This window comes from Nipponia nippon, unplaced genomic scaffold (assembly GCF_047370975.1).
Source record: "Nipponia nippon isolate SJK-2023a ecotype South Korea unplaced genomic scaffold, ASM4737097v1 scaffold_2, whole genome shotgun sequence".
Taxonomy (NCBI): domain Eukaryota; kingdom Metazoa; phylum Chordata; class Aves; order Pelecaniformes; family Threskiornithidae; genus Nipponia; species Nipponia nippon.
The window spans coordinates 7,180,602-7,199,342 of NW_028262336.1; the positions used below are offsets into that span (position 1 = coordinate 7,180,602).

At 44.8% G+C, this 18,741-nt stretch overlaps 1 protein-coding gene across 9 annotated transcripts; it reads right to left on the reverse strand.

Annotated features, from left to right (window-relative positions):
- Positions 1 to 369: 369 nt before the first annotated feature.
- LOC104014141 (protein spire homolog 1) lies at positions 370 to 18,713 on the reverse strand. Of its 9 annotated transcripts, none has more exons than XM_087755880.1 (16): positions 17,828 to 18,713; positions 16,981 to 17,012; positions 16,328 to 16,492; positions 15,446 to 15,571; positions 15,111 to 15,176; positions 12,040 to 12,201; positions 9,876 to 9,944; positions 9,261 to 9,390; positions 8,689 to 8,813; positions 7,276 to 7,381; positions 6,581 to 6,732; positions 5,296 to 5,427; positions 3,904 to 3,968; positions 3,024 to 3,051; positions 2,464 to 2,606; positions 370 to 1,305 (listed from the first exon to the last, which is right to left on the reverse strand). In XM_087755880.1, the coding sequence occupies exons 1-16, from the start codon at positions 18,066 to 18,068 to the stop codon at positions 1,134 to 1,136; spliced, it is 1,914 nt and encodes a 637-aa protein (XP_087612006.1). In that variant the 5' UTR covers positions 18,069 to 18,713; the 3' UTR covers positions 370 to 1,133. The 9 variants fall into 9 exon arrangements, 7 of the variants coding, with proteins under 7 accessions (XP_087612006.1, XP_087612007.1, XP_087612004.1 ...); XM_087755881.1 differs by having other exon boundaries at positions 7,276 to 7,351; positions 17,828 to 18,712; XM_087755878.1 differs by having other exon boundaries at positions 7,243 to 7,381; positions 17,828 to 18,712.
- Positions 18,714 to 18,741: the final 28 nt, after the last annotated feature.

Genomic DNA, 18,741 nt, shown 5'->3' on the forward strand with positions numbered 1-18,741 from the left:
CAAACCTGCAAGTAGGCGTCAGCTTGCAGACAGGCAGTTTAGAGGAAGCAGAGTTAGGCCAGCACAAGTCAGCTGGAGGTATTGACCCTTCTGGCAGTTTGGATGCAGACCTTGGGCTCAGCTTAAACAAGTCTTTCTTCCCTTCTCCCCTGTCTAGAAGAACTGGCCCTTCCCAGCCATTATTTTCTTCAGCATGACTCACCCCAGCTACAAGTCCATTGTACCCTTCAACACTGTCTGTCCAGGCCCTGCAAAACACACCAGGGAAGAACTCCATCAGAGCACCTACACCCCTTCCATACAGGCAATTCCTGGGGAGAAACAGACATGTATCAAATACCCCATTTTTGGTTTTAACCACACAAACAATTTACCAAAACGTTCTTTATTTTTCTAGAATATCATAGGTTGTCATAGTCCAGTTTAGCTTAGGGCATAGCTTAAGGCCAATACAAAGAGCAAGAATCTCTTGAAAACAACCATCTGCCTCTCAGGTGATGATGGCACCCACACGTGCTATGCGACATGCACCAGAGAGCTCCAGGGGCAAAGCATGGGTAGCGCGTAGACAGAAACCAAATCAAGAGCTAGCTTCCTAAGCAAGCAGACTGAGCAGGCTGCCTGACCGCCATTGCTACAGTGTTACATGCATCAGAGCAGTGAGTTTTAAGTGCTTTTTAGTGAGTTATCAGGAAGAAATGTTTGCAAAACGTGTGGTGATGCGACCACATAACAGAGCTCCACTTTCCAAGCCTCTCCGGAACAGAGGTTTTAGGTTAAAAGTTACCCTGTACTCATTACATAGTGCAAAGTCTGCTCAGCTATGAATGCAGACAGTGCCACAGAACAATGACAACTGCAGGTGCAAAGGAGGAAATGCTAGAGGCGTGATAGTGCTTCAACATTTATTTTCCCCAAAGACACATAAAAAGAATTAAAACCATTCTAAAAGCCACAAAGCTTTGTAATACTTCACAATACATAAATACTAACTGTACTTCCTGCTTAGGCTAACCAGCAGGGAGGTCTTTTATTCAGGCCTTTATGTCAGTAGGTGCATAAAGCTGTTTCGTTTACTTCAGGTACAGAACAAGTGACAGGAGAAATGTATGGTAGAATCATTCCAGTTTGGTTCAAGGCCAGGAAATTCTCCTGAGAGGGATGCTCTGCTGTTGACTGGAAGCCATGTTCAACAGATACTGCTCACATCGCATGCAGATGTCTGCGGTCAGCCAGTCTGCCATGGTCCCTGTGTAACAGCACAGAGGCTGTGCTAGGCAACGGGGTTCCAAAATAATGGGTACACTGGAGCGGGAGAGGGAAAAAGAAAAACAGAAAAGTTGACCCAGGCTTCTGTTAGAGGGCATGGTGCTCTTCCACCCTGCCCACACACATGATCCAACACCACTAAGCAATTTAGCTAAATGCATGAACTCAACAGAGCAGTCAGCTCCACTTAGGAAGGCTACCAAGTGCCAGAACAGCTTCATTTACCGACACCTTCTCTCTATTGACAGTATGTCAGCCAAAGGGCTAATGGGTATCTGTGGTTGATTCAAGGTTACGGCTGCATCCTTATGCTGTAGGATATTTTTTTTGCCATCTGGAAGTATGGCAGTAATACTCAGACCTCTTGTGCAGCACCTGTGTTACACGACAGACCAAGCCACTGCCCCACACAGTTAACTTCAGCAGTGAATACTACCCCTGATTTTTGGCAACAGAAGTACAAGCCTTTGAACCAAAAACTGCTGTGACTTTATTTTGGCTACATTAAAGAGTGGTTTCAGAGAGAAAAGATACCTGTTCCCCCAGTAGAATACATAACTTATTTGGAAAGCAGAGAACAGATAATGTATGTTTCCAGTCATAGATATTGCACTTATACCCACAAGGTCTGTCTTTTCCACCCAGAACTGTCCAAAGCTCTTTCTGAAATAGTTCCCTTTCTGGGCACAAAAAGGAAAGGGGTCTGTATGTGCATGGTGGGACTGAGAAACTATTTGTGGCATTACTCTTCAGTCAGTTATACCTGAGACCGTTAGCAGATTTTATTTCTAGGTGTAAAGGGGCTACTCCTGGGTTGTAGTGACAGACCCCCAGCTGTGGGGGACAGAATATAATGGGGTCTGGAAATTCTCATACAAATGAAGTTGTTGCAAGGAACCTTCTATGTCTGGGCCAATATGGACACTTCTGAATCCAGCTCGGAAACCCAATAGCTAAAAAGCAACATGGATTTCAGAGCACCTACATGTCCTCCCTTTTGGTCATCTAAAATCCACGATACTTCCAGAGAACTGTAGACTAGTTAGACCAGTGGCTGAACCAGTCATTCAGCATAACATTCAGCTGACCAGCATAATACGACATACTGCTGTCTGCACATTTGTAGACTTAGCGTATACAAGTAACGGGTAACATCTTTCAAGGTAAAAACAGAACATCCCTGTCCCAGCTTACCCAAAACACTCCCAGTGCTCTATTTCATGCAGCAACTCTGAGCTCTTCTGCTCTTGAGTAGCTGGGTCCTCCTCTCTGGAGAGTCTCAAAAGTTTTAGGAAGTGAAGAGGGAGATGTACACACGTTCTGAAGGGCATGGACATCTAGAATCACAACACAAGTCACCTGAGTTCCTGGGGAAACACAAGTCACCTGAGTTCCTTCTTAGCAGGAAAATCTGCACGGCATGCAATTGATTTATTGGTGCACTTAGAAGATAGACATTAATGCAGTGAACTTTCTGACCCTTGTATAAATAGAGTGCAGAGTAATCTCAACCACTTTACACAGGGTGAAAGAGAGGAACCAGAGTTGTTTTAGCTGAGTATGACAAGAGATGTCTGTGGCACCTTGGCTGCTTTTGCACCTAGTAATATTCCCTCTTCTATTTTTTTCGAAACAAGCTAGAGGGTAGATTTGAGGTATCAGTGGGGTGAAGGAAAGCTTCCTATGATGAGGTGAGGTGCAGGGAAAACAGAAAACGTAAAAAACCCGTATGCTGTTGTAAAGACTAGACTTGCCTTGACGCAGCAGTCACAGCAGACAACACTAAGAGAAAAAAGTTCCCAGCATTATCTTTTGAGTAAAGCTCAGCAGATACCAATATTGCAGCTAAGGCTGACTTTCCCAAGTAAGTCTTAATTTGCGATTGTGGCACAATCACTTGATGGCAAAGTGAGCAAGCTTTGAACTCCCCCCTATTCAGTTTGCCAGCCCTCGTATATTTATCCTAGTTTAAATCATCTGAAATGTGTCAGCATCCATAGCTTGAAGGCTTTATCTGCAAATGCCCATTACTTTTCACCCAGAACTACCACCAGCCAGTTACTCATTTCCCAGTGGTTGTTCACTTGTTGCTTGTAATCAATTCAGTGCTTCACCACTCCTTCAAATAGATTTAAGTGAGCCTTAATGACCCTGAAGTTCCTCTTTTCCTCTCCCATGAACAGAAAACCTCTGACAAATAACTGGATACAAGTAGGTCCAACTCCTTTCCCAGTCACAGGGTCTGGAGTTCACTTTTTCAGTCCTCAACAGAAGATTCTGGTGAAAAGCCTCTCCCAGAACCAGCTCCAGCCCTTGACTGAAGTTAAATCCAACCCTTAGAGAAAAACGCAGAGAGTGATCTCCGAGAGAAATTGAATCTAATACTTGCACAGTAAATTTGGTTATTACTAGCTTAATCCTAAGAGTTAAAATTGAGGTACCACTTTAGAGGCAAGTCTTTCCACATCCTCTGCAGCTGTAGACACTTCAGCCTGGCTTGTGCAGTAAGGCAAAACTGAAGGGCTCAGCAACCTGTTCCTATCCAGTACTACAACTGTTTGAATACTGAGTGTTCTCAGCGCTGTTCTTTCACTCTCTTCTCCCTCCTCATTCACTCCTTTTGTACCAGCTCACCTGCTACAGAGGTAACAGCTGTAAGGCCACTTCAGAAACATCTGCTTATGGCAGCTGAAACAGGTCTGTGGAAAGGAAAGTTACTTGTGAATGCAAATGGAAAATATCTTTGTACCACCAGTATCCACTGCCTGCCAAAGAGCAAGCACATAAACCAACCTTCTAAAGGCTTTAGATCCACACACAATAACAGAGGTCCAATAAAGGATAGCAAAGACACAGGAATTAAAAGCTAAAAAGGCAAAAAAAAGTCTTACTTGTAGGCCAGTGTTTTTTATGATGCAGAGGTTTGGGGCAGCTGCCAGACAACAGGAGTTTAAAAAAAGGCTCTTGAGCAAACAATAGCTGTATTGTGCAAGAGTGTAACAGTAGCTAGTTAAGAGAGAGGGAAGAAGAGAGACATTCTTTGAGGCAGACTGCAGCAATCCCAAAGAGATTAAGTCAGGGCAAATCTGAATCCAATCCTGAAGCAAAAAATGAGTCACAAGGAAGCTGATGAGTCGCTTGAACTTTATAAAAAAGAACACATTCATACACAGCTGGCAGTCAGAAGTGATATTATCTTGAGAAGCAGAGCTTGAGAAAGCTAAAAAAACTTCAGCAGCAAGAACACAAATGGGGTATGAGAGCCATTTTAGAATAGGCAGAGAGCAGGCAAGTTAAAGCAGGGTTGGTAAGTAAAGCGAGAACAAGGATTCAGCCTCAGGGCATCAGACAGATTGTGGCAGTAGCATAGCTCTGCTAGTAGAACCCTTTGGCTCTGTCTACACTGCTGAATAAGTGAGGGCAAGAAGCTGACCCCTAAGCCAAGTAGCACGGACATCCTCACATCTGTGTTGCAAAGGGCTTGTACTCATGACATCTGCTCTAGAGGGGCTGGTTGCAACACCCTCTAAAGGAGGCTCGGCGAATAAGCCAGCAGTTCAGCAGATGGACAGCCAACAGTCCTGTGCTGCAGGTCACTCTCTGTCCCCCTCATCTCCCCAGCCTTTGCGTCCACTCAGCAAGGTGGTTTGAGTCAGCACAACTCAGGTGTGGGAGCCTGAATTAAGAGCCTTTGTTTCACTGTTTAGCAGTACCAATCCCAATTAATTACTTTGTGATTTCAGAGCTGGCCAACAGTCGTGGCAGTCAGCTCCCCTAGCGTGGAAATAACAGACAAGTATCAAGCAACGGCAGGGTTACTTTCTAGGCAACTTACACAGCTTAAGCTTGATTAGAAGCCATCACTGCACAAGTATTAAACGATTTTTACAGCCCAGGGCCAAACTCATATCAGCTGTAGAACATGGTAAGTTGAGGCAGAGAGCACCTCAGCAGTTCAGCAGAGGGCCATGAAGCCAGCCAGCTTTTGAAAAGGCAAGGACAGCACAAAGAGGAGAGGAAACATACCTTTGCTCTTGGAAAGACACCATCACTACTGCCTTGGAAGAAGCCTTGCCCTTCCAGCACCATCACTGCATATCTGGTTCCAATCAGCTCAGCAATGGTTGGTGATGGCCACTTGGTAGGAAAGGGACAGTCCTATTGAAAGACAGAAGTTAAGCATCAGAAAAAGCTGAAGGAAGCAGATATGTGGGGAGGTCATCCTCCAAACTGCATCCCAAAAGGCTCAGGAGCATCTGTCCCCAAAACTCAGTTTTGCCAACGATGGGGAGTATCAGTTGACTCTTTGATAATACTAGCAGAGAAACTACTACAGGGGATTTAGTGGTTGCTATAGTTTTCAAGCAGCTTCCTGACACCTCATTAGGGAAACAGGTCCTTCAGTCACCACAAGTAGTTAATACCATCTCCAGAGCCAGTCTCTGGGGAATTCTGCTCGTTGGTACAGATGGCACCCTGGCCCCTCCTAGGTACAGGATCCCTTTCCACACCACAACACTCCTCTTTCCCAAGACCCACTGGTCCCACACAAACGGCAGCTATGGTCTGGTGGTCGACCAGGAGAGACAACAGTGCTTTTATCCCCAGGTGGGGAGCCCAACCCCCCTGCATCCCCCACCACACTGCTGAACAAAGAGGTCACACAGTTATGGTCAGAGACTTGCCAGGGGCGGGGCAGGGAGGGATGCGGAAGGAAAGAAGGAGGTAAGGGCACAGTGTACCTTGTCAGGGCAGAACAGGGCAAGGCCATGATTCAGAAGGTTGCACAGAAGCACACAAAACCCAGCATTGCTCCCAAATAGTCATTCAGAGCCTGATGACTTCAGTATCACGTACATTTAAAAGTCACTGATGCTGTGCTATCTACCTTTTGTCAACCACTTGTTCCCTTTACTGTAGCTTTAAGGATGTTTATGAACGTATCAGAATCTAGAAAGAATGAGGGGAGATGGAGAAAGCAGGACAGTCCCAGTACCAACTACAGTCTGCTTGAGGAAGCCCTGATGGACACTTTCAAGTAATGCAGTGGTATTTTTCTCTTCTTGTATGAGGAACAACTTTATTTCATATTATTCAAACTGGGAAGCCTCCACAAGGACACTACAGCATCCAGTCTTTTCTTGAGCTGTCTCCAAGGAGAGAATAATATATCAACTTAAGATCAGTATACAATATTGCCTAAGATAAAAACCACACAACATGCTTACTGCTTGCACGAGGATCAAGGTGCAAGCTCTGGTCATTACCAGATGTATCAGACCAGGCTTGCTAGCTGACATGCCGGACTTACAAATTCCTTGCTTTGAAGGCCCCTCTCTAAAGATCTGGACCTTCCTCTGTAAGGAGGCAGCTGCTGTTGGCCAGCATTCAGGAAACCATTAGGTTGAATGTCTCCTAGTATGGATGCACTCACGGGAGGATATGTGCAATTTGCAGCGAGACCTGGATAGGAAGAGAGAGTTTTAGGGTGCAGAAAACCAACTGGCAGCTTCTAAGTATTCACCCCAAAAGCTGAATGCTCAAGAGCAGTACGCTGCCCTCTGAAGGTAGCAAGGCTCTCCCCTTCAACCCCCACCAGTTCAGATCACAAAAAGCAGAGGATGCAGTAATTATGCTTGTCAGTAGGCAGTGATGAGGCTTTATTAGCACCATTTAGTTTAATAAAATCAAGTGGTGCACTTGCTACTTGAACATTTAAAACACTCATTTAGAGTTTACTGTGAATTCCAGTTAGGCCTTTGGGGACGTGCTATCATTGTTCTGAAGCCGCAGGAGCTATACAAGCTTCAGTCAACTGCAGAGGAATGGTTTTCTAAGGGCACCTCCCCAGACTCATTACTTAGTGTCAGAGCTTCTCCTGTAAAGTGTCTTCAGGTGATCAGAGAGAAAGTCTACAGTGAGCCCAGCCTAAGGCTGTGGGAACCCAGCAGGCCACTGACTGTACTTTGTCACCTGGTTTAGATGTGCAGCTAGGAGTAGATGGACCTGTGCTGTTGCAGGATTCTACTGATGACCCGGTTGAGGCAAGCCAGGTGCTGGAAGGCAGCTTGGGAGTGGTTCCCTGTAGACCAGAGGACAGGATGTTCTTAAGCTGCATAGGAGAGACACCAAGCCCACTTCCTCAGAAGTGCTGCTGCTAAACAAAACCCAGGATACCCAGGACTGACCAGAAATATTCAAGACTCAGCCAAAAGTGGAACAGAGAGAAATCAATGTGGTATATTTAGCAACTTTATATTCCAAGAGGTAATAGCAAGTTAATTCCCCCCCTTCCAACCAGGAAGCTCCAGCCAAGCTAGTGAAATTTCAAATTCATCTGTTCTCTCTCTCACCCATGTTCAATGCGGATACTAGTCCCAAAGTTCGATCTGTTCAGGAACCAACTTCACAAAATCCTCCCTATACAACTCTCAGAGTACACTGGAACCATTTTCTTGACTCCAGCTCACATGTAGCAACACTGGAGAACAGTTCAGGAGACTGTGCCCCACTAACCCAACTCAAACCCAATGCTGTATCTCAACAGCATTGTTTCTAGTTCTCTAGGAAAGCAGAAAACAAATTTGATTATATTAGCCTCCATATGAAGGTCCTTCTAGTTTAGCAGTAATACATCAACCACAGGGTTCTCAAATGCTGAGCATTCCTACAAGTAGCAGACTTGTGCAAATATAGCTAAGGTTTTCTGCTTTTATTAATTCGTATCCGTTTTCCTCAGTTAAGCAACTGCATTTCAGACAGAAATGTTTACAGAAAACAGATTCCTGGTTGTATGCCAGCGCATCTGTGCTAGACACGATGTGTTAGGGCTTAAGTTCTGTTCCACAGATTTTCTGAATATGCTCAGACTGAATCCCAGAACCAAGCGGTCAAGCTTTTCATGATCAAGCCAGGAGTTAAAGAACCCAAAGACTATGTATCGTGGTTTATTGAAGAATGGTGCTCCCAAAATTGCTCCACAGGCAGAAGAGTGGGAATTCACCAGTGAAGTTGCTTCCTGAAAATAAATCATTAAGTTTTCCTTCCACAAGCTCACGTATCACGTGAAATGCAAATACATCAATACATCTAGCATCAAATGCCTCACTGTGAGGTAAGAGTGGGAATAGTTCTGGCCCATACTGGCCAAACTCCTATGCATATTAAAACTTCTGCAGGATCTAGTTTTAAGAGACCAGAGCAGACCTTGGTTCTATAGGCTGCAGTCATGCCACAATGGTATGAGTTTCTGTATAGAAAAGGACTTCAGGGAACCTAATAGTACCACATTCGTTCACTTTTGAGAGACAAGATTGCCCGCACTATGATTTGAACCTGACGTGCTAGGCTATGTGTGCGTGCAGATCGAATGCCTGAAGTACTCGTGCCTCTCCAGAGTCCTTTAATTTAAAGCCTTACCTGAACTCCTGGTCCCAACTGCTCTGTTGTAGCGTTGACAATTTTAAACTTGGTACTGGTATCTTGGAGAGTTAAGAAACTATCACTTGGAGATTTCAAGGCAATATCTGGTGTCACGAGCATTTCTGCAGGGGAGAGGGGGAACAAAACACCCCATACACACAGACAAGATAAGATATTGTGCTGTGATAACAAAATGACGGTTTTGATACCCACACCTCAGAATCTGAGATTTGTCTACACTTTGCCCTGGTAGTTACATAATCTTTTAGTTTTAGATGATAGTCAAAATCCTGTTCTCCCACTTAGTAGACAGACAAATTTGAACATCGATTTTAAAAAAAGGGTAAGTTGAAGCATCTTTTGAGTCTTAATAAGCCACAAACAGATTTTCTAGAAAGAACTATTCTTATGCCATACCACCCCTATCACACAAAATTTGCATTCCCACCTCCCTTGCATTATACATGCCACAGAAAAGATAAGTAGGCTTTCATTTCAAAGGCCATCCATTGTTTTTAGTCAGCACTGGCTTCACTTGCATGCTTGACAGGTCACTTTGTAGCAGGTACCTTTGGGCCTGCTCCCATTTTTCCTTGCTGCTGATGATCGAAGCTTTTGTGGTCGTTTTATTTCTGCCATGAGCTGTTCATGCCAGCTGGACTTCCATGGCACACACTCTTTCAGCTTCCTCTCTAGCACCTGGAGGCAAAGCATAGCACCAGAAAGAGCCAGTGGATAGAGCAAGGAGACCAGTGGTGACAGAACTACTCCTTCAGCAATGGCACTGTTTTACAAGTGCCTCTCACTCAAGGGGGCACTGGGCTCTGCACACGAGAGACACGGAGAACCTTTAGATAATGCAGAGTAGAACAATTTAGCAACTCTCAAATTTGAAACCAAGAACTCCAGGAGTACTTTCAGGACCACAAAATGTTCCAAATGGAAGAAGCAGTGGGGGAAGTAGGGAGATTGCTCGTCTTTCTCCTATGAAGATGTCACCTCCCATTTTCCTAACCCCATGTTTTGGCAGGAGGGTCTGCCCAAAAGTTAAGTATGGTTGATATATCCCCCTCTCAAATCCAAACCAGTATCTAAGACATTAGCTCTATATTCCTAGAAACTGTCCTGTCAGCTCCAGAATCATCTTGTTTTGCTACCATTAGATGCAGCAGCAGGTCACCTACAGGCTTTAGATGAGGCTTCGGAGCAGCTACATCAACTTTGGGGGTCCTGTGGTTTTGCTCGATGATCACCTGAAAGAGCAGAAACGATGGTTAAGTGATAGTTCTTTCCCTACTCCTGGTACACCCTCCCATTCAGTGGCACAGTGCATGACTCAAGCCAGGATCTGGGAATGGAGGAGGTGGGGAAGGCATAACAAAACTGAGCTGGGAAGTGTAGAATGATGAGGCTTACTTAGGTGGGTTTTTGGTAGAGACAGATTTGCCTATGGCAAACTAGAGGCAATCAGAAGGGCTGGACAGCCCTTTGAGGCTTGCACAAGAAGCATACAGCCTTCTAGCCCCTGCAGCTCATGAACTGCTCTGAGAAGCCACTGGAAAACATTGTACTCGGATTTTCATGTCAGAAGTGATCCTGACAAGCACCATCGCATTCATCAGCTCCAGGCAGGAGAGTAATTGAATGGGTTAACAAGGCTGTAACAAGAACTGTAGCAGCAGGCAGCTGTATGCATAAGCTAGAGTCCCAGGGACTGGCTTACAGCCCCATATAGACTAGGAACAATAGCAAGATAGAATTGCAGGGCAGGTATTCATGTGAGGCAGGCTGTCTCCCTCATCAAGCCCTGTGCTTGCTGCATAGGGGAGAACTGACAGAAAAGTCAAGTTGCACATGCATGTCTTTAGCTGCCTTGTTCCCTTATTCTTACTTTGAGGTTATGCCATTTACTTTCCCTGTGTGTACAACTTCAGAACACGTGGGAGTGCAGGTAGAACAACACTACAGCTTCCCACCCTAGCTGTGCTTTCATTCACTTGCAAATTAGACCACTGTTTGCTAGAGAAGCTTTAAAATAGCTTTGCAGATGGGGAAATTCTCGTTAAAGAGCCTTCTCAAAGACCTGAGCAGTAGCACTTTATGCTTTGTTCTAGCATTTCTGACTACTGCTCTTCAAACATGTTTGTGCTTCTCGTTGACCACAGAAAAAAGTTAAAAAAAAAAAAGAAAAATAAAATCAAGATCCAGTTCATCCTGCCACCTTGAGTTACAGTTTTGTACTGCACAGTGCATTGATAGTACACTGCAAGGAACACAAGCAGCTATGATGTATTGTCTCCTCTCCACTACTATTCATTTATATATCAGGCAAGATATCATCTCCAGAGAAATATCATAGCCTTATCTGAAGGCTGGAGCCACGTCAAGACAAGCAAGAGCTGGGTTTTTACAGAGGTGCATGGTTTAGCTGAGACTTTTAAACCCCCTGCACTCTTGCAGCACCAACAAGGAGAAAAAAGCTGATGTCTAGTGTGGTATGCAAAGTTTTCACTTTTTAAAATATCGCTCTTTATTACAAGTAGAGTTGTGTCTCATCTTCTGCCAAGACGTCTGTTTGCAAAGCACGCCAATGCCACAAAGCCTTATGCCAATGTTTTAGATCTGCTCATCGTTCCCAGCTCAAGCTGCAGCAAACGAACAGCTTCACAAGCCTTTAAAGACACCCCAGACATTTTTGCATCTGGTCATCTTCACCAACCATCCACATTGCTGGAAGCCCCTACCACTTGAGTCAGCACAGCAGCTACCCCTGGAGGGGGCTCAGCTTCTGTTACCCTGACTAAACTGCTGCCTAGCTGCTAGCTAAACTAGCTCATGTACGCTGCCTAGAGGCCTCTGCCTGAAGCTGAGCAAAGGACTCGCTCAGAAGTGCTTTTGCACTTGCACACATCGCACAACATCTGGGAAGGCACGGAAACTAGTAAGAGATGCCAAGCACAGCTCAGCTCAAGGAGCCTGGGAGGACACAAGTGTCCAAGGTGAAAAGCATAAGCAGGCAAGGGTCTGTTTCATTCAACTGTCGTGTGCAAGGCAGCATGGTTGCTCCAGGGAAGGGACGGGCTGACCCCTGGAGGGAGAAAAAGTTTACCATCCAGCTTCATGAAAGTGTGGCTACCCCTGATTAAAAAGCTGCTGGAAATGAAGCACTTGGGTGGACAAACAGTGATCTAATGTTGAGCTGCAGCTGAGAGGGAGACCCAGACACTTCTGGACTTGGAAGTACTTTTGAGGAAGACAGGCTTTTGGAGAAGAGGTCTCAATCAACACTGCTTAGAAATGAGGTAGAGCAGGTGGTTTCAAAGTTGTCCATTGCCTCCAGTCACTCACCTTCCGAAGGGTGTACCTCTTGTGCTGAATATCATCCAAAAGTAACTCATAGGGAGAGCGGATATATTCTTTTGGAGGCGCATGATGCTGCGGTCGTTCAGTGGCCTTGCGCAGCCTCACGCCGTTCTGCAGTTCACGGATGACGTTGGGCCACAGGGATGTCTTGGAGAGACCAGTGAGAGCCAAGTCAACAGCTGGCTAGAATGCATGGAGCACCATCCCCTCCCTCCATGTAACAGGGCACACTTAGCAACTGAAGTCATTCAGAAACACAGAGGTGTGTCCTTAACACCCCCTTCAACTCACTTTCAGATCAGGGCACAGTACCAGAGCAGAGAATTGCTTCGCTGCAGAAGTTAATTTACAACAAGGCATCTGGGAGCTGGCTCGCCAGGCTCATTCCCAAATTTTGTCATTAACTTTATGAACGTACTTCAGCAAAACACAGCTTCTGCTGCCCGGCAGCTAGACCCATTTTCTTGAATACCTACTTCCTGCAAGTGCTCCAGGTGCCAGAGTTTTTTCATATTATTGCATCCTAGGAAACACTGGGAACACAATCCCAAATCTTACCATTAAAATCCGCTGAACTTTCAGAAACCAAGGGTTGAACAGCCCACAGACAAAAGAGGAAGACAAGGGGAAAGAGATCTCATACGTTAACCTTCACAGCAGCGTATGTTAGCAGTTTCAGCCTGGAGACACAAGCTGATAACTCTGACATCTGCTTATCCTGTTCCTGTATTAATATCTGAGGATGCTCAGGCATGCAGTATAACCCAACAAAAGTTAAAGACAGTGAAAAAAAAAAATTAACTCAATAGCATGTTTAGACAACATTGTAATGGAAGTGCTAAGTCAACAGCTTATCTGGATCCCAACGGCAAATTGAGTAAGAACAAGTGATTGTATTATAAACAGTGAAAGGGAAGCGAAACATTTTAGAAAACTGCCTCAGAACAGTTTCTGACTTAGACTCCTCTCCCTTTTCCACTTACAGTATGAAGCATCTTCTCTCAACTTATCCCTTCAGATATCTTGGTATAATATCAGAAGAGTCTTATGCAAGCTTTGACTGATGGCTGCCTTCAAGGAGACAGTTTTTTTGTGGGATTGTTTTAGCCTGGCTTTGGTACAGTCATACCTCAACTCCAGAGAACTAGAACTTTCAAAGCGTGACCATATATTAGCCATATCTCCTAGGTGATATTTATTGTTGTGTAGGAGAACACACAAAAGTCTCTGGGCAAACTGACCAGTATTAGAGATCTTTGAAATAGCTTATTCTGAGTCATTTGCGCTTTCTAGAGTTGTATTTTGCATGGCGACAGAACTTGAGTGAAAGATATGACCTGAAGAGAGACTTGTGTACAGTAATAGTGCCACATTAGTTTTGGGACAAGAATTGCCTTCAGCTAGCCATTTCCGAGCAACTTGTACACCCAAAACATTTTTCAGACGTAGGTGACATCATCATTATTACTCATACTTTTCTTTCCCTGCAGACTGGATCACAGCAATTATTCTACTTGGGCCATCCCATGTATTGTCAAATGCCACGTAAACTTCCCACACCTGTGCAATACAACACAATGCTACAACACTCCAAACCCATTGCATTCAGTTCAACAGATGAGTGGTAAGACAGCTGTGAGACCTAAGAGGTCTCACTGCTTAGATTTCAAGGTGAAGATCATCTTGTGACATATACGAATAAGGTCTGCTGAAACTATACAACCCTGCATGCTATCAGCCAGTCGTCTGTGTTTCAGAAGGCCTGTTTCATAGCAGTCAACATGAAAAAGCGTGCTCCACAGAGACCATTAGCTGCTTGGCACCACTCAAGGCACCAGCTCTGATCTGTGGGATCCCAGTGAAGCTGGCATCCCGGTTATTTTAAACTCAAGAGTTTGTCAGAGCAATGCAATCAACTGGTGCTTTGGGACTTGGAAACCAGAGGCAGAGGATTTGCAAGAGACATCCTGCTTTTGGAATTCATGTCTCCTGAAGGAGCAGAGGCCAAATACGCTGGCCTTCAGGCCACACGGCAAAGCCCATGTATTTATTCATGTATTCCCTGCAGGAAAGAGCTATAGCAGTTGATGAGTTTGTGGTTTGAGATAGCTTGCCAGTTTGTTTTAATAGATCACAAAATTGAGAATATGCCCAAACACACATTTCACAAACATTTTCATACGAATAGTTTGAGCACGCTTCAAAGCAAGTGCTATTTAGACAAAGGGAGCGAGTCCACAAGTCTCTCGGGGCTTGCCGTTTGTCTCCACAGACTCCAGACTACAGTGCATTTGTTTATGCCGGGCAGAGCTCCAGCCAGAAGAGCTATTTGTTTCTGATTGAGCCCTGACTGTGCAGGGCCTTGAAAAGAACAGAATAAGTTGCTCTCTGCCCCAAACACACAGTCCAAGGTCTACAGAAGGACAGAATGGAAAGACAAGAAAGGCAGGGAGCAGAAGGTAGGAGCTACACCTCCAGCCTCCCCCTCCTTCACCTCTTTCTTTGAGCTGCACAGCCACAAAGACGGACAGAGCTACTGGCCTTCAGTCCCCTCCAGCCCTGAACAAGCACAGACCCCACATAATAAGAGCGAACTAGTCCACCCCAGTACTACCACCAACAGAACAGTTTTCTGGGAGTTTTCAGTCCAGCTACAAGAAAAGAACAGATTGCTTTTGGCAAGTGTCAGTTCCTGCCAAGAGCTGGCGTTTGGGGCTCATTTGAAGGAACAAACAGCCTGAGTAACTACTTGTGGACACTTACTCCAAAGACTGCCTCCAACTTCATTTTTAGAAGTGGTTTAAGTTGAACTACAAAGACAATCCTTGTGTAGAATGTAGATGTCCACGTGAGGTTAACACACAAAATAGTTTAACTACAAGTTCACCCCCCAACTTATTTTGCAGATAAGTCTTTAACTACTTAAGCTCTTGAACAACCTAAAGAGTTTTGTTTGCATTCAAGCTCTACTTCTGATAGAAGAGTCAACGGAAAGCCTCAGAGAGCCAAGGCAGACAAAAAACCCCAATGCCTCATAATGAAGGAATTACCCTTACCCAGTGTTTTTCCTTCTTCTGAAGAGGTTTTTCCACCAAATCTTCCACATCCATTTTTCTCAGTCTCTAAGAAGCAAGCACGTGCAGTCATTACCTTGTACTGTTCAGTGATTTCCTATCTATCCAGTATAAATCACTAATCTGAAAAGCCTAGAAGCCCCAAACACCCAAACTTTGAAAAGCTACAATAAATTACTAATATGGTGCAGCCTTTCACATTGTGAAAATAGACGTTCAGCTAGGTACTCCATTTCTGCAATGGGAAGGTTACTTTAGAACTAGGTGAGTGTGTGAAGGTAGAGGGAGTAGCAGCTAAGGGGTGATCCCAAATGTACCTCTTTGGAGGTCTGGATGATGGTCACAAGCTTCTGAAGTTCTATATATTCAGTAAACAGACTCCTACAGGTCATTTCGTAATGGCTGATAGCCTCAGAAGGCCTGGACAAGTGCTCCTCACAGGCCTGAAAGAAGTGCAGCTATTTAGAAAAGATCTTGAAATGAAAAAACATGGTAGGATGGAATAAAGCAAGATTCAGTTTTGTCAATCCGTGGTTAAAAAACATCTTCCTCACAGCCCCTTTGTATTTTTTTTTTTCTATTGAAGATACAACAGAACAAAGAAGCAAGAAGTCCAGTCTTATATGTACAATAATGTAAGTAGCTGTGTAATTTATAGATCTCGTTCTCCATAAGGTGTGCTTTGAAATAAGTACCTGGAAGGGGAAGCCTCCAGTGCAGACAAAGCACAAAAACCCACAGCAGGTGGAGTCACTTGCCCCGTTCTTTTCCCCTGCCCTGGTCAGACTGAGGGATGAGAAGTTTCTCATACCTTTAAATTATGGTTGAGAGGAAATTATTTGTTTGAGTTGAGACATTCAAATCCCAGCTCTTGCAGAAACTGAATACTATGGACAAGTGACTTTTTCCAATATCCATAGTCTTCTAGGTATCAAATTCTGAGACTACGTACAGAAGGACTTTGCAGACACAGCTGTGTGAAAGCCATGCTGTCTTCCTTCTTAATTCTTTTCCACAGGCACTTTTACACACCTAAGATGGTTTTACGTTTTCCCCTGATGGGAAAGCCACATGCTCCCTCTTTGTCCTCCAACAAGCTACCCAGCTTTTTCCCAGAAATGGTCTTGCCCCTTGCTTAACAGCACTGTTCCATCAACTCCTCTAAAGCTGCTATATTTACTAAATGGGAAGAAGGAAACCTTGATAACATCCTGCAGGGTGACTGCTGGTTTCATTGCCTCATCATCCAGTTTCAACATGAGGCACAGCATTTTCTCCAAAGGATCACTCAGTTCTCGCTCCAGTTGGCTGTCGATTCCCCAGTCCAGGGCTTCATAGATCACCACTCCCAAGTACTCCAAGAGCTGCAGACAAAGAAGCAGTGCGGCACAAAGCGTTGTGGAGAATTTCACAGCTCTTGCTTCCCAGCCATCCACGCACCCTCTGCTGCCCCTCAGGGCTGAGCACGTCTCTTGGGATGAGAAGGGCCTCTAAAAGGCAGCTAGATGCTCATCGGGTAGCCTGAGATACTCCCTAAACAAGCTGTTTTAAGATTTTTAAATGGCCTTATCTGGCACCTCTAAGTTATCTGTTATTAAGACAAAAAGACTGTGGGCTATTCGACAGTAGGCAGCATCTCTGCACATTGTTTCCCAGTCCCATTGTCTTACTTGAGTTCAGTCCTAGCATCTTGTTTCATTTTCCAGATTGCAGGGGAGAGAGTGACTCTCACAGGGCACAGCAAATCTGAGCGCTTTGACAGCTTCCAAAGACATCTGCATCTCCTGAGCTGGCCGCCTACTGCAGCAGGATTATATCTGCACACATAATGAAGGTGAAGACACAGGCTTACCTTGTCCTCTGACTGCTGAATGCTGCCAACATCTGAAAGAGAACAAAGAGGGGAGGGGAAGAAAGATAACTGCACAGGCATTGATAAACAGCTTTTAGAATCCCTGCAAAGAGAGAGAAACAGGAAGAATTCTTGGTAATAAGGAAACGAACCCCTCTGACTAAGGTCAGTCCCACCTGGGAAAAGTAGGCCTATATTTGGGGACTCCTGGAAAGCAACACAGGAGACTCTTCTTATTGCGAGCATTAGCCCCAAACTAACTGCGGCTGCGTACTTTTTTTGTTTGCTAATAGATCTCTAACCACAAGGACGGCACTGGATCTTTGTCTTCATTCTTTGTTACCCGCTCTTGTCCCTGAAGAGTCAGCCTAGCATTGGCCTCTGCAGCAGTGCAACCAAGCGGCGTCCAAGACAAGCTTGTTGCCACTTGCTGGCTACGCATAGCGACAAAAAAGAGAAACTATCCATCGTAGATCTGTCCTGAGAGTTACTATAACAAAGGAGCCATATGTTGGAAGATGAACAGAGCAGGACATATAATAAAGCCTCAGACTATTGATTTCAGATAACATTAAGCGGTAACAAACTTTCTTCCCAGCTACTCCCTAGAACCAAATGACTCGCTAGAGCACTATTAGAAAAATTAGTAGGCCGTACATCTGTATTGCCACTCCCTCACAGCCCTTTGAAATGAAGTATGGGCAGCAGAATAGCTTCATAACAACATACAGAGAGAGGAGAGGGAAAAAAAAAAAAGAGCAGGAAAAAGAAAATTCCCCACTTTGTCCCCACATTTCAGCCTGTTACAGGAACAGCCCTTGGCATCCACAGCTACCTATGCTCTTACCAGACTTGTGGTACACCTTGAAGGAAGCAGTACCGTCAGCATGGATAAAGATGCTTCCAGGACCTTTTATGAATACAGAATGGAGCGGCGGGCACAGCCCCTGAGCCAGCTGCTCCATTTTACGGCAACACTGAAAGCAGACAGCCCAGGCTTGCTCCTCGCTTATGGGATGTTCAAAACACCTCAGAATCTCGGCTAGAGAGACCTTTGTAATCCCCTGCTCACACCACAGAGACTCCATTTTCACCTTTACCTCTCACCTCCACTCTTAGCCTAGGAAGCTTAACACCCCCCTTTCCAGAACAGGCAACTGCTCATAGCAGCCTTTTATCAGTTCTGCCTCCTGGTTCGCTCTCACCTCTCTTCCCTACAGGTGCGATCATTAATGCTAATTTTGCTCTGTTTTTTAAAGGGACACCACTTGAATGCGTATTTGTGTGAGACTCCTTGAAAGAAAACAGAAAGTATAACGAAATGGAATCCAAAGAGAAGGTAAGACTGTACAAAGATCATGCTCAATTTAACTCCATTGTTTCTAACAAATATATTAATTGGAATACCAATGTTAGCAGGTAAAAAAAAAAAAAAAAAGTGCATTCAACAGAGAGGGAAGGAGGCAGGAAATAATGTCTTATACTCAGAAGAGAAGAACTCACAGGAGACCACAAAAATTCAATCTATTTGATGGGAAACTATTGTGGGAGCACTAATACGTTGCAGCAATCAACTCTACAGGGCACCTGCATCCACCAGAGGCCCTGCTCCTGCCCGGCCTTGACCCTTTGGCCCTGCCACAGCAAATCCCAACAGCTGGGGCTGGGAGCACCCAGGGTACGGGCAGCAAGGCCCTTCCCTTTTCAAAATGCAGATAGGAATTGCTATTGGCATGAAGTTAAGTTACCCAGCTTTTTTTG